Genomic DNA, 17,126 nt, shown 5'->3' with positions numbered 1-17,126 from the left:
TCCCTGCTCCATTTTGATTGTTGCTTTCCTTCGCCGCTATTCTCTTATCATGTGCGTCGAGTTTAGTTGCTATTTAAATGATCCTTGAAATTGGAATTATCGTCCGTTACTTATTACGTGCATCTGTCTCCATCCCTCTCTCTCTCCGTTGGGTATTTATTTTGTAAAGTGCAGAGATTTGTGTTAGTGCTATTTGCACAGTTTATGTGAGCAATATGTGCAATGGGTAATGTATAGTGATCTGTCATGTAATGCCTTATGCTGGGTAGAGATTGTCCTTTATTGAGTGTACATGTATTTTTAGTTTGGTTAGTCAAACTGAGTGGTATCTATGGTCGACTGGATCATGTATTAAGTTAATGTGCTGGCTGGGTGTTGTGTTCAGATTCATACTCAGATAGTTAATACATATATATATATATATATATATATATATATATATATATATATTTAAAGAGTGGTTCATGAACATATGGTTAATAGGTTAGTCACTGATGGTCGAGAGACGGCCATATTAGATGGTTTAATCACTTATAAGTGTGTTGGCCTCAGCCTTGTGATACTTACATGATTTACATATCCTGGGGATATCATTTCAGATTAGTTTGTCCTATTTTCACTCATCTATTTCATGTTTATTGTTATTTCATTTTTCATTTATGTACATTGTTACTTATTATTGTTAATTATATTTGTTTTACAAATTCACACTATTCATTTCTAAAAGTCTTCCACTGCGCACACCCAATCTTTTCAATGTGCCGTCCACCTGGCGAAAGCAGCCAATATAAGAAAGATAAAGAGGAGGAGTGGATGATCGTACCACCGCCCCTTACATTCTAAAAATGTGTAATGTACACATGCATGAATTTGATTACTGTATCACAGCTGGTTCCCAATAATATTGCTTCGAAAGCGATGTGTCACTTCGTAGAGTGATAAATAAAAATCAGTTTATTTTTTACCAGGCAGTATCAGTGTGATCAACACTAATTTTTAATACTCCATGATAGGCAATTGTGAAATATACAATATATCATCAGTTTACAAGCAAAACATACTTACTTACTTACAAATGGTTTTTAAGGAACCCTCAGGTTCATTGCCGCCCTCACATAAGCCCGCCATCAGTCCCTATCCTGTGCAAGATTAATCCAACCTCTATCATCATTTCCCACCTCCCTCAAATCCATTTTAATATTATCCTCCCATCTGCGTCTCAGCCTCCCCAAAGGTTACAAGCAAATCATATTAAGTAAAAAATATTATTTCTGAGGAAAAGCCGTTGAATATTTTCGACAAAACTGAATTCTCAAAATATTTTTTTTAGTAAGTATGTTGTTTCTTGTTATGTGCATTTCACTTTCCATTCTAAGTTTACATAGGTTGCATACATTATGTACATTATGATGATGATGACTAGACATCGGATTTTTAGGCACTAAAAATTGCAGTTTTAGGCGCCTAAAATAAGCTCACAATTTGTAAAATTAGGCTCTATTTTAATGAAAATAGGCATTTTAGGCACATCAAGGTATCATACTTATTTCTTTCACTGAAATTTTTAGTTATACACTAAAATACGCACAAAAAAGTATGTTTAAACATTAAAAAAGAATACTATATTATATTTATAAACAGAGCTGCACAAATTTAATATATTGAAACTAATGAAATAATGATTATTGATATCAAGATTACTCATTTTAAGTTATTGAAATTCAGTTCCATGCTCAGACTTTATTATAATTATCTGCACAGTACACCACCAGAATTTTTTCTAAATTCTCCACAGTTAACCTTTGCCTTTTGTCACTGAGAATCATTTTGAAAGCAGAAAAACTTCTTTCAACCGAAACTGATGTGAGAGGCGCAAATTTTAAATTAGGTACAATAGAAACATCAATACTTACTGGAACATTTACACTTTCCCCCGATATCACTCTTGATACTTTTTCCAACAATGAAAATCCTACATTCTTATTTAATACGTTGTCCCACTTATTTTTAACTTTTTTCCCAGTTTCGCCCAAAGCAGAATGTATGTTCACGTGAGCTTACTTTACTATTGCTATTTGGCTACAAAGAGATTGTTTTTCACGTTCTAATTGTTCAATGCTTGCAGGTATGAAAGAAAAGTTTGATGTTATGTAGGCAATATCGTTTTTCACTCGTGAGTCATTCAGACAATCTTTCACACACGCTGCACTATCAGTTTCAGGTAATTTATCAATAACTGTGACCACTTCTTTAAAATACTTAGAATAATACACCACTGACTGAATCCAGGTTCCCCATCGTGTAACAACCGGCTGAGGTGGGAGTGGGATATCTGGAAAGTTCTCTCTGAATATTGAAATCCTGGATGGGGCTTTACAAAAACATTTTTTTGTGTTAGAAATAAACGAATTGACAAGAGGAAATTCATTCCGGATTGTTTCAGAAACCCTGTGAAGGCCATGTGCTAGACAGGTTACATGCGTGAGGTTAGGATAAAATGTTTTAAGAAGTGGAGCTGCAGCAACCATGTATGAGGCAGCATCAGTACAAAACAACAGAACTTTAGAATCGTCTATATTACCTGAGTATAAAGACTGTAGGCCTTTATTTACAAAATAAGCAATGGCTTGGCTATTCACTTTCGAAAGTTCCTTAACACATACGAGGTGTGGAATCGAAGGTCCATCAGGACTAAGTTTTCCTACTACCATATTTGCTATATACCTATTCATAGGATCTGAGGTTTCATCCACAGAGATCCATATGTAAGAATCACCTATATCCTCCCGAATGGAAGCTAAAGTTTCATTGTATATTCTGTCTAAGTAATTTTTTCTTAGGGTCGACTCAGATGGGATATTTTGTTTGCAGTATTTTTGTAAAAACTGTCTTAAAACCGGATTTTCAATTGCATTCCAAGGAATGTTAGCAGCAACAAACGCTCTGGTTAAATCAGCATAGAAATTGCTGCTGAGATTGGATGAAGTAGGCTGTGTTAGTAAAGTTTGTTGCAGTTGATTTTTCTGCTGAGCTTTAGCCTTATGAGCCGCTCCTTGCACATGCTGCTTTAGGGGACACTTCTTTTCTTGTGAAATCTAAAAATGTAAAGTAAACTGAATTAAAATAAAATCCTAATTGTTGTATTGCCGTATTTCTATCGCAAAGTTAGTGGGTTCGAACAATCAAAATTTTAATGACCTGCAAATACTTTAACTATCGGAATTTAAAAGGTTAAAGTGTAGTGGTCTTAAAAAGAATTATACCTCAGGATAGCTCAGTCAATGTATAAATATTATAGGCCTACTCATTAAAATTAATAGAATTTATATATTTCAACTATTGTTACATACCTGTTTGCTACAAATCTTGCAGAATATTATTTTTCCATCATAAGTGAATTCTGAATATTCTGTTAGCCATTGCCGGATCAATGTAGATTTTGCACTTATATTTTTCGGCATTATCGCGTTAAACTTCACAGGAAAACGTCCTACCGCTCAAAACTTCTCAACACAAATAAGGTGAGGGAAAGAGCAACTGTTAACGAGCATTCAAATGAACCGTTGTTATTGAGATTCAATTGGACAAAAATACAAAGTTCCACTTATTGTTGCATTTCCTGGTAGTGTTAACACTAGGAGGGCCATTCTTTTAAATATTTTGTAGCGGTTTACCCTACTAATTCGCAGTTTTACGACTTTTCATAAATATTTCAAAAACACTCTTTCTCCAAAAATTGTGATTTTATGACACTCTGAAGGACAGTACAGCTAATCGGTTTCAGACCGAAAACAGTCATTTTTATAGTATAGTATATCTCTGAATCGGTAGCAGCACATGTTGTGATTGTTGCCTGCTTCAAAACTAAGGTTGGTTCTTTGTCGGCATTTATGCCTCCAAACATGTTAAATTCGGTGAAATCTATTGCGAGTGTCGTGAGATTCAAAACATTTTGTTTCCTTTATCAATGGTTTCATGGCCGGTGTGAAGCAAACTTTCCACTTTTTAAATGCCTTAAATTTCGCAGTGAATGCATGTATAAATTATAAAAAGTAAGAGTAAAAGGCGAAACTTTACAGTGAGTTAGGCATTTTTAGGCGAATATTAACAAATTAGGCTCTAATAACCGTTTTAGGGCATTTTAGGGCACTATAAAACTCTTTGAATACCTTTCAATTCCCATGAAACACAAATATTAATAATTATTTTTACTTTTCTCCTAAAGAAACAAAATAGGCATTTGCCCTAGAATCCGATGTCTGAATTGATGACATACGCCTTTTTCTCAGAAGTAATATTTTTGACAATGTGTTTTGCTTGTAAACCAACAATATATTAAATTGGCACGTGTTTGAAGACGAGGTGAAATTTTATTCAATAAATTGTAACTTATACCCAAATTACCCCAAGTCTGGAAACTGTAATTTACTAACAAACTATTAATAATATATTTATTTATTAGGTAAAAACATGTTCTACACATGTGTAATTTACACATACCAAACTGTATCATACCTGGTTTCCCAACAATATTACTTTGAATGTGATGGATCATTTCACAAACTAGCCATTAAACAAAAACCACATTTTTTTTTTTTTTTACCCAACAGTATCAGTGTGATCAACGCAAATTTGTATCATTCCATGCTAGGCAGTTGTGAAATAGACAGTATATATTAAATTGGAATGTGTTTGAAGATTAGATAAAGTTTTATTCAATAAATTTTAACTTATACCCAAATTACCCTGACCCACCCTAAGAATGTAACCAACAAAACAACAATTCTTGTTTCAGGAGAAAGGAAAATAATTTCAGGGGCATATTTCATTACTCCTATATTTACCAGCACAACCATTTGACTAATCAAGGATACAAGTTTATTCTTCTACAGAATGTAATAATTTAGTATTATAAATGAATGCTTCAAAATTACTTTTTAAATCTAAGTCACACATTTCAGTAATTTGATGCTATTCGTACATCCTTTTTCTGGGGAAGTCTTCAATTATGGACCATATTCGTATTCCTTAATAAATAAACTGATCATAGTAGACTAAATATTGATGATAATTTAATTAATTTAACTGTTCTTGTTGTAGGGTCAAGCAAGGTTAATATGATACTGATACAATAAAAAAGTCGAGCTAATTTGACACAGATTTCAATATGTACCAAAGGTTCAGTTTGAAAATGTTTAAAACTGCTATTATGGAAGTACATTTTTATGCTCTTTAAGGAGTAATATTGAACAAGTTTAAAAAATCATTATCAGCCTCATAAATGTATTAAATGAAAAGGCAGTTTTGTTTCTTGAAAAATGAATATACAATGATGCAGTTAATAGGCCCATCACACTATAACGAAACCTGGTAACTCGGCAGAGAACATTGGGCAATATGATGGACATCAATGACACCGAAGATCAGCAACAGGTTAGATTGGGTTTGTTGAGGTTTTTGTTTTGCCTTGCAAATTATATGCTTTTGTTAGGCATACAAAAACCTGAACAAACCAAACCTAACCTGTTACTGATACTCGATGATTTTCGACATATTGACCAAAGTTTTCTACGAATTACCAAAAGCCTAAACTACCCAAACCTAACCTATCACAGATTCGTATGCATGTGTATATGCAAAGCATAGTGTGAGTGTTACACTAGCTGAAACTTTCTAAGTTATGTTGGTATGACTGGTAAGACGGTTGAAGATGCATAAGCGGAGTGGGAAAGGAACTACCTCATTGCTTCTTTAATTGATTTTTGTTTAGTGATGTCAGTACTGGCTACCGTAATGCCACACGTACAAAGTAACATTGTGGAAACTGGGTGTTTATTTCAATAAGCCACTCCAAGGAAATGAGGAAAACACCAATAATTTTTTTTTTTATATTTATAGGCCTAATGGCGTTTTTTTTTTTTTTTCAATTAAAGAACATTAGTTTGAACCTTAAAGTCTTATTTTATAATTAAATTAGAATTTTTAAAAAATGCCAGTGTTGTTTTCTTGCTAAGTGTTTGCATAGCTGTGTGCAACTGAGTTTCAGTTACTAATGCCAAAATTTGCAACATTCTATCAGGTGAATAAACAAGAAGCCATCTTTAGTTCTGGAGGGAATGGAGACTGTGAATGTTGATTAGTTCCATCCTGACACAAAAATTTATATACTCTTGCTGTTTTGTACATACTTGTAACATCCGTTACAAAGAATATTAAATAATGTTTCTTCATATTTAAATATTTCTGTGAGTTCAATATTTACCACACCTCTTTCAAACCTCCTGCATCAGCTCATCAAAAATGAGAATCACCATTGGTCAAAGTGAACAGATTTTTTAAGTAGGCCTAAATGGATACAAAGTGAGGTAACACTTCCATTTATTGTAACATCAGTTACAGCTATTTTTTATGGGACTCCTATATGGTTTGTATTTCTAGGTTCCTTTTTCAGTAATCAGATAAATTAATACTCGAGTGAATTAGGATGGCAAGAATTGATATTCAACTTTATATGAGTAAAATTGTAACACCCATTAGCCTACACATGGAATGGCTCCAATATTATTTCTTGTGCTTCACTTGTCCTAAATATTGAGTGCTAACTTATATCTGCAAAGTAGCCTATTTCATGTGACCTATCTTTAGGAGAACACATAAAAACAATGCGACCCAGTAGGTCACAAGTAAGGAGAAATGAAATAGCCTACGTGCAAAGAACAATGGACCATAATCCTTTACCAGTGCCGCCGGTTATTCAATTTTATAATACTATAAAAAATAAACATGCGAGTGTGGTCATAATTTCATAATGTTACATTATGGCCTTTAACAGGATTTAAGTAGAAAATAAATAATTGTCGCAAAAATGCACAAATGAGAAGCTGTATTTGTGTAAACTGCAAAAAGCTTGTGCAACATTTTGAATAATTTTACAGAAAGCTAAAATTAATAAAGTTTGCAAAAACAAACAAGGATTATTTAATTTTTTTCTTGGCCTTCTGTCACTTTCAACTCATCTTACAATACTCTACATAGGTATCTTATGTAAGTAAATCATTAGACCTACGTTTATAATCAATTTTATTACTGCTGAATTTATATCACAATAAAATGCGTATATTTTTATGAGCATTCCGAACTGAAAGCACTTGGGAAATCAGATTCTTTACAAATACGCCCTTCAAGATTTATTGTTATCAGAGTACTATTCTTTTTACTGAAAGGCAGTTTCTAATTTCAGTTTTCACAAGATTAATGCAACTAAATCCTCACTGATGATACAGAATAAGCAATGGAATTATTACAGCATATTGTGTAGCTAACTAAATAAATTAGAGGAACTGGTTCACTTAACTTATTAACATAATGTATATGAATTGTACCAAATGTCTGAAATCCATTCCTGAACATATATTGCTCAATATCTTCTTCAACACTGCACATTTCATTAACATCCTCTACTTTTTCTAGTGTTCATAAATGATCTTGCCTCCCAATAAAAGATATAGGTCATCCCATATTATTTGTAGGTGACACAAGTATAGTAATTACAGCCAATAACTCCAATACAGTCCAATCTTCAACAGAAGCAATTCTTTCAAAATATGTGACCATATTTCTTGGCTTACAAATCGATAATGTGTTAAACTGGAAAAATCATACCGGTATTAAAGAAATTACCCCTGAACTAAATTCAGCATGTTTTGCTATTAATTAGATCTATGCAAGATATAGTAAATATCAATACCTTAAAAACAATAGCTATAATTTGCATACTTCCACTCGGTAATGAGTTTTGGAATAATATTCTGGGGAAATTCCACAGATAGGCCTAATAGTAACAGTATATTCCTACTACAAAAAAGAGTTATTAGAATAATAGTGGGTGCCAAATCTAGGGAATTGTGTAGTAACATTTAAAAAAACTACAAATAATGCCCATGGCTTGTCAGTATATTTCTTCATTAATAATCTTTCTCGTATATAAGAATCGTGAAAACTTTGTAACTAATTCAACAGTTCATACCATAAATAACTTACGCATAAAAAAAAAGACTTTCATATTCCATCGGCAAGTCTATTGTGCTATCAAAAAGGAGTGCGTTATATGGCAGTACAAATTTCAGGCGTGCTTCCGAACAGGGGCAGCGGTATTTCCTCTAAGGTTAGAGGCCAGTTTAGGTGTGTGTGTATTAATCGAAAATTAGGGGCTAGAAAATTTTGAGAATAGGACGCATGTTTATGACATTTTTTTCGATTAATACACACACACACCTAAACTGGGAACTAACCTTAGGGGAAATGCCGCTGCCCCTGTTCGGAAGCGCACCCCAAATTTCTAATAGCCTCCCTATGGATATAAAAAATCAAACTCAAAACACAAGATCATTTACGCCCAAATTAAGGAAGTACCTAATTTCTCACGCTTTCTATTCTGTAGGTGAATTTATGACATTTAACAATTCTGTATGAACCCCAAGAGAAAAAATGGAACTCTCTGCATCAAAATCCACAGTTAATTCCCGATTTACCACGAAAATCGTCTGTAGCTGCATTTAGATTGGCAACAGGCCATGATTGTTTGGCCAAACACCTGCATAGAATTGGAATATATCAGTCCCTTAACTGTCCATTGTGCAACTCAAACCAAGAAATGGATTCGGAACACCTCAAAATCTGTGCTTCAGTGGCTGGTCATGATAATATCTTTGAAAAATATTGGAGTGCAAGAGGTCAAATGACTTTATTGTCAAACGCCTGGCATTAGAAAACAACAACAACAACAACAACAATGCTGTATGAATATTTATGTCTTGTATTAATTAGTACCAATACTAACTAGCCTACTACTAGTACACTGTAAATTTTTTTTAGTTGGTTATTTAACGACGCTGTATCAACTACTAGGTTATTTAGCGTCGATAAGATTAGTGATAGCGAGATTTTGGCAAGATGACGCCGAGGATTCGCCATAGATTACCTTGCATTCACATTACGGTTGGGGAAAACATCGGAAAAAACCCAACCACATAATCAGCCCAAACGGGGATCGAACCTGCGCCCAAACGCAACTTCAGACCGGCAGGCAAGCGCCTTAACCGACTGATCCACATCGGTGGCTTACACTGTAAAACTCTTCTATATTTCAAGTACACTGTGACTACGAATTAAGACTCTGTAGTACTATTAAGATTTTTTTACATGTCCCATAAGTTATTCTAGCTATGAAGAGATGTACGAAAACCATGGACGTAAATACAATGCAAAAAACTGTCTGAAATCCATTCCTGAACATATGCTTTGATAAATGAAGATCTTGGGGATAAATAGTGACAACCCTCAAAATTGAGATTGACAGTTTTGGTCAATTCCACGATAGGTTGGACATTGAAGTTAAAATTAAATTTCGTATTCAGTATATGTTCTTTATATCATTTTCTTCAAGAAAGTTCAAATTTTTAGAAATTAGCAGAAAAGTTCGATTTATTTAATTAATCTTTGTTTTACACACATCCGAAGTGAATATTTTTAGTGTATACTTTTGATCTGTCAAATTTACTTTGGCAGTTTGTTGCCAAACCGTAACTTAAAATTAATAAACAAGGCCGTTCTCTGTTGTAATTCTATTAACAGAAAGAGAAGACTTTAAAACCAGTGTCAATTTACTTTTCTGAATTTCAGTGAGTTTAAAAATTTGCTATCTCAAAAATTAGTGTTTTTATGTAACACCTGTCACGGAATATGCTTAATGTTAGGCCTACTCTCTTACTCTCAGTTTTTGTCCTGAAGGCACCAATTTTTTATAGCTAAGTCGAAATATGATGCCAAAAGTACAGTATGTTTTTAATTTTTTTTAAACTAAAAATAACAAGTGGTTTACTGTGACGGGTGTTACAAAATTAGAGCACGGAGAACACAGGAATTCTGTATTTTGATTCATTGCAAGTAGATCCCACAACACATTATTAAATAGGTTTCAAATTTTGGTAAAACTGAATTTTAAGTTATCAACAGTCGTCAATACCTGTTTCCTCCAAAAGCTTACTTGCCTGAAAGATTTCCCACCAAATTTACATTAAGCTGAATGTTTGGTCGAAAGTTCTGATTTACTTAAAAATTATAGGCTACAAAGGTAAATGTACTTATATTCTATTTTAGTTAATCATATTACTTTTATATTCTGTAACATTATTTCTTGCTTAGTTAACAAGGAATGAATTACTGAAGATATTAACCACTAGCATAACTTAAAAATAACAAATGTAGATTGAGCTGCTGCATTTTTAAGGATACACAAAGCTGCATGCAGCTAATTATTTTAACGTTTTGAGATAGCTGGACACCATATATATTTAATTGCAGAACAGGGAAATCAGCAGCTGAGAGCCAAGCTGAATGCTGTAGGTGAATAAAATTAAATAAAGATAAAATTCTGTGGTGTTCGAGTAAAGGGGGGATAAGTAATTTTTTGTGCAGATGGAATTTTGTTCCTCAGATGAACACACAAGTTAAATTACTGTGCTCCAACCACGAGAAAGTCTTCGCCGGATGAGACGAAGGAGGGTAATGCTGTGAATGAATGTTGATGTCATAAGGTCACACACGTGGGTACTCTTATCTCTATTGGCTAGCTCTCACAGCACAAACCATAACATTGATACAGACATATTGATACTACCCTAGTTACAAAATTAGATCACAGTTAATCTCCTGGTCTTTTAATATCTTCATACAGGAAATAACATATGCAGGAGAGCGCATGGTTTTTAAACTGGTGTTATAACGGTAATATTATTTATCTACTTAGTTCCAATAGATGAGGCAATAGTAAGCACATTCCTTTCACGGTTGATCTCCTGGTTGGAGAACAGTATACAAGTGAGTGTGCAAAAATGAAAAGAATACTTGCAGTTGATGTGTTTTGTGTAGAAAATTATTTTCAGTAAGAGTTCCAAGTTTAATTTTCATTTATTTCCAAGCTCATTTTTATGACTTATCTCCCTTTACCCAAACAACACAAGTATGAAGACTATTTGCAGAAGGAGAGAGAGAGAGAGGGACAAGCTTAGGAAAACAAAGAAGCTATCAAGAAATGAACTTACTGCTCACAGAAATAAAACAAAACTGAAAGTTCGAAACTACAGGGCAAGAAAAGTTGCATTAATAAACACTAGTATTTTCAGTGATTCGCCTGTGTACGAAATTCCAGTCACTAGGAAAAGCTGTCCAAAGAGTAAAAATTGAAACAGCTCTGAGTATGATGCTGCTTAAGCCTTTTGTTTTAATTAGAGTTTTAGTAAAATTTATTAAATTCTATTGTAAGAATTATTATTATTTTTTTTAAATCCAATGCCACCAGGTTGTCTTTCGACATTTCTGGTCTTCTCTCCTGGCCGTGGCTTAGTTGTAACCCACTTCTGAGGTTGGGGCGCCTGGAAGGTGGAGTTACATTACCCCGATGATGTGATAGGATGATTATGATAATGTGGTGCCAGGAGAGGTCTTAAATCTAAACATTGTAAGAATTATAAATTTACATTTAGCATTTGTTTAAGTGAGCATATATACAAAAAAGTAAATTTATGTTAGGAACAACAGTTTAATATCAAAAGCGGATGTTTTTCTTGACACACTCTTTTGATTTTATGGATGTATTTTTTATTCTTTCTATTAAATGTTTGTATTAATTTACTTTAAAGCGTCAGAAGTACAATTTCGAACCTGTCAACATCATATTTGTAATGTACCAAGTGAAATTTAACTTAAAAAAATTGCACACTTTTAAAACATAGGTATGTCTACCCTTGATATTAGGCTACCAGTACTCTTAAGTCTATGTAGTGAACTACGAAAAATGTATGTTCAGAATAAGTGTTCTATGATTTGAACCAAAAAAAAAAATGTGAAATTTCTTCACACAAGTAACACCCGTCACATAAAATTAATTGAATTGTAAGTGCAAGGCTTAATATTTTAATTACATCCATTATATCACTCGATTCCTTTAACTTTCCTCTCACTGAAAATAGGTAACACAATTACTTCTGTGAACTTCACAGAGTTATCATTTTATGGATGTTTTTTTCCTGTTACACCCGTCACATTGTTTATTTCATTTATATCACTTGACAAATAATGGTTAGAAAAAAATAATTAATTGTGTCTGACAAGCAAGAAGTGGAGATTCATTGGAGTACAAAAGAACTAGTATAAATATTTTATTAATTATTGTATTCCACTTAAATTTAGAAGAATCTCTTTCTGAACGTAACACCCGTCACAGTGGAATTGATCTTTTCTGGTTGTTAACAGCCTGTAAGCCACATTATCTTTGATTTGGTAAAATAATTATGTAAATATGTTACATTATTGGATTAGCCTATGCTGCTTGAAAAATATGGCAATCCTCTTGTGTTTGCAGTGAAAATTAAAACGTATGAAATTTGTATATGTGGGTTATCATTATTTATCTCCGAAGTCTTCAAATGGTAAGAGCAACATAGTTTTCTTGTACCTCTCTCACCAGTGCATTTGAATATAGATTCAACAGAACTAATTAGTTCATACGGTACACATCTCTGATTTCATTTTCTCCATAATCATCTTGGTTTCTGAAGTTTTCACAAGTCCAATATAGTTCTCGCATTTTTGCACATTTAGGCCTACTTAAGTTTATCGCACTTTTAGAAGACGAGTAGAAAAACGCGACAAATGCGACCGTGACTTAAATCTTAGCCTATAACGAAACCCCTATAAATGTTTTAATTTCAACGTAGGCTACTTTTTAAATAGGCTACTATATATTAAATACAACACTTGCAAAAGTAACGAAATTTCACATGTCCTGCTTGCTAAATCCTTAATTATTAATGTAGGCTTAGCTACAACATACCTTTCTGTACCCTTTTCTTGGGTAACATGATACTGCATCGGTGTTAACCGTTTCTTTAATTCTTCTTTTTTAGTTTGTTCTTTTTCGGCGTCTGACATATTGATCACAGTAAGTTCGTTTATGCAGATTTTATCAAATACTTTCGTAACAAGAAACAAACGTCTCCAATGCCTTTTATGTTATGTATTTGGTAAATATTTGACCTTTACACCCACACATATACTCAACTTCTTTATAAATTAAATCGAGAACCAAAAGCGTTACACACTCTTGATCTTTAAAAGTTCCAGAATATCGAAATGATATCAATAGGCCTATAAGTATTTTTATACATGCTGCAATATATTTCACCTTCCGCAACCACACTTCGGATCACATACATGTCGCCTTATCATATTAGACATTAGTGTTGCCAACACCAGTTTGCAGAAATACACTAAACGCTTTAAAAAACCGCTAAATATAGCATAAGTCCCACTAGATTTTTAGATATACAGCAGTGTCAAAAAAAACCGAACCGACCCTTGTAGCTGATTTCAGAGCCTTGTTCACTCCAGAGCACGATAGACTGGTAACTAAGATTATCGTGGTTCGAATCCTGCCTGGCAAGGAAACTTTTTTTGTTGCTTATTCAAATTTAGTCCCAATACTTTTCGATTGCAACGATATTTTACTACCGGTAATTCATTAACTTATTATTCCAAGAACATAAATTTTACCAGCAATCGAAAAGTATTGGGAATGACATTGAATAAGGAACAAAAAAAAAAAAAAAAGTTTCCTTGCCAGGCAGGATTCGAACCACGAAAGTCTTGGTTACCAGTCTATCGTGTTCTGGAGTGAACAAGGCTCTGAAATCACCTTACAAGGATCGGTCTGGTTTTTTTGCCACAACTGTATATTACCCTAGATCATAGAAGATACTTCTATGATCTAGGCTTGTATCCATCTAGGGCATTTTATTCTGTATTATTATCAGTGGCGGCTCGTGGGTATTGAATTCAGGGGGGCTGCATACAAAAATAAACCATGCAACTTAACTTATTTAAAAATTAGTTCCATGCACCTTGTCTTGTAGGTTGCAAACTTTTGAATCATCTTCTTATTAAAATCCAATATGTCGTTTAACATAGTCTTTACAATGGAAAACATAGCTAATGCGGTCAGTCTCTCTTCTCTCATTGTATTTCTAAGATAGGATTTTACTCTCTTCAAACACGAAAAGCAACGTTCTGGTTCGGAAGTTGTCATTGGTATGGTGATAGCTATGCATAGTAGTTTCACAACTTCTGAAAATGAGGTCTGCAAGTTCTCAGACAGAAGAAACTGCAAGAGCTTGACTGCGGCACTAATATTTCTGAATTCTTGTCTCTGATACAAAAAAGTTGAGTTCCGTTTTTAGTTTGTCTTTATCGAACATTGGAAAAAGCTTCACACATACATTTAGGTCATTTTCAGGAAATGAGCTTTTGTAGCATTCAAATTTTTCTTGACACAGAAGACAAGATAATATCAGATGATCTATGGACTGAAATCGGGTGTTAGCGTGTGTGATAATGAGGTCACACACTTCCTTGGCTGCCGCAACCCTTTTCTGAATCCCTTCGACCTTACGACGCTTTTAGGGTTTTTATTTTCACAGATCTCGCTGCTCAACTGTGCACTGTTCCATATTGTCTGCATGGCATTAACAAAGCTTGATATGCAGAGTCAGTTGCGGGTTCGATCCCGGCCCAGGTCGATGGCATTTAAGTGTGTTTAAATGAGACAGGCTCATGTCAGTAGATTTACTGGCATTTAAAAGAATCGCGCGGGACAAAATTCTGGCACACCGGCGATGCTGATATAACCCCTGCAGTTGCGAGTGTCGTTAAATAAACCATAATTTAATTTTTTATATGCAGATTTGAATCTTAGAAATATGTAACTGACGATGTTGTAGTTGGTTGTATAATATATCTACATGATACATCAATAAATGAAAAAAACTGAGCCAGAAATTGAATTCAGGATCTTCAAGTGTACGCACCAGGGCGCTTGCCTCATTTATTGTGATGTTGTTAGATGTTTCAGATTCCATTATGGTTTGAAAACATTCTAGCAATGGCTCCTTCTTCTCTTGAACAACATTTACTGTTCTTATTTTAAAACTCCATCTTGTTGCCCCAGCTGATGGTGATAGTGCATCCCCCTGCTTTAGCCCGCAGTGAATTGGAAAAGCATCAGATAGAAACTGGCCTATACGGACTCTGCTGTAAGTTTCAGTAAGACACATTTTAATTAATCGAACTAGTTTCTTAGGAATACCGGTACCAAATTCAATAAGAATATTATATAAAACTTCTCTCTTAACCGAGTCATACACCTTTTTGAAATCTATGAATAACTGATGTATTGTACTCTTATACTCCCATTTTTTCTCCAATATCTGTCGAATACAAAAACTTTATCAATAGTCGATCTATTACGGCTAAAGCCACACTGATGATCCCCAATAATTTCATCTACATATGGAGTTAATCTTCTCAAAAGGATACTCAACAAAATTTTGCACGACGTCAACAAAAGTGATATTCCTCAAAAGTTACTACAGTTAGTCCTGTCCCCCTTCTTAAAAATAGGAACGACTATGGACTCCTTCCATTGTTCTGGTATAATTTCCTTTTCCCAAATTGCAAGTACAAGTCTATAAATTTTGCTAGATAATGCACTTCAACCCTCTTGTATTAATTCTGCTGGAATTTGATCAATACTTGGAGACTTGTACTTTTTCAGATTTTCTATCGAAATTTCAACTTCAGAAAGTGTGGATTCGGGTATAAATGGCTCAACAGTTTGTATTTGAATTTCGTCCTGATCCTTTCTATTTGGCCCATGTATATTTAGTAGTTGTCTAAATAGTGTTTCCATCTGTTCAGGATTGAATGAGAGTCTGCAAGCAAGTCACCATTCTCATCCTTGATCACAGTTACCCTTGCCTGATATCCGTTTTTAAATTCCTTTATACCCTTATATAAATCTCGAATGATTTTATCCTTACTATTTGTTTCTACCTCATTCAGTTTTTCCTTCAAGTAGGTAATCTCTCTTTTTATTCCTAAGTGTACGACTTGCTTCCTATCTTTCATTGAAATAATTATCTCTATTCTCCTTAATTGGATCCTGTAAGAATTTCAATTTTGCCTGTTTCCTTCTATCTACTGCAATGGAACAATCTTCATCAAACCATTTTTCTTAGATTCATGATAACCTATGTTCTGCTTAGCTGCAATTTTGATATTATCTCGGATATTGTCCCACACGGTATTAATGTCTAACTCTTCCTCAGCTTCGTCCGAAGTTGCTAAAGCAGCAAACCTATTTGAAATTTCAACCTGATAATATTGTTTAGTTTCCTCGCCCTTTAATTTCAGCATATTGAATCTATTAATATTAGCTTGTTGCTCTACTCGCTTGGCTACTGATAGTCTTTCTCTTAATTCTCCAATTACCAAATAATGGTCAGAATTACAGTCTGCTCCCCTGAAAGTTCGAACGTCTACTATACTAATATGTCTTCATTTATCTATCAAGATGTGATCTATTTGGTTGTGTAATGAAAGTCTTGTTAGGCCTATATTATGAAATAGCATCACAGAGTGCTGCCAAAATAAATGTTCCCAGTGTTAAGATTACAAAGTGGTAAATTTCACTTAGGACAGTCTTTGTTCTGGAAAATTAAAGGAAACAATATATCAAACCAGCAGCTCCGAAACAAAGCATCTTAAATTTGAAAGTGGTTAAAAATTTTAATATTTCATTCTTTCTTATTTACCAGCATCAAAAGTACCAGATTTTTTTCAGAGCTAATATCAGAGGCCCCTCCTATTAGTGGATGTTTTGAATATTCTCATTATATTCTGGAAAACTACATTGGAACGTCAACCTCCCCCTCTGAATTCTGGGCTGCACGACAATTTCGAAATGTACAAACTACAAACACGACAGAATGTTACTACAGTGATCTGCAGCAAGAATTTTGTAAGACATATCCAAATATCTTCATGGTCATAAATGTATTAAAGTAAAAATATATACTACATGTGAAGTACCGGTACCTAGCCTATAAAAAAATGCGAGAAACAGAAATGGGAAGAACAATAAAAAAAAGTGGAGTGGACAAACAGGTCAGAAGCTATTCATTTTAAATCAGTATGAACAAGAGGACACGTTGAAGGAGATATCAAGTATCAGT

General features: G+C 33.9%; 1 protein-coding gene across 4 annotated transcripts in view; it reads right to left on the bottom strand.

Moving 5' to 3' along the window:
• SelR (methionine sulfoxide reductase SelR) overlaps positions 1 to 13,293 on the bottom strand; it is a 113,181-nt gene extending 99,888 nt beyond the window's left edge. For all 4 annotated transcript variants that reach the window (XR_011335935.1, XR_011335936.1, XM_069845816.1 and 1 more), the window contains exon 1: positions 12,893 to 13,293. Coding sequence is in view for 2 of the 4 variants with exons in the window: in XM_069845816.1 (XP_069701917.1) it covers positions 12,893 to 12,990 (98 nt within the window). In the remaining 2 variants the exon portion in view is untranslated. The remainder of the gene's footprint in view (positions 1 to 12,892) is intronic.
• Positions 13,294 to 17,126: the final 3,833 nt, after the last annotated feature.

The sequence above is a fragment of the Periplaneta americana genome, chromosome 14, assembly GCF_040183065.1.
Source record: "Periplaneta americana isolate PAMFEO1 chromosome 14, P.americana_PAMFEO1_priV1, whole genome shotgun sequence".
Taxonomy (NCBI): Eukaryota; Metazoa; Arthropoda; class Insecta; order Blattodea; family Blattidae; genus Periplaneta; species Periplaneta americana.
This window is presented reverse-complemented; position numbering and strand designations above follow the sequence as displayed.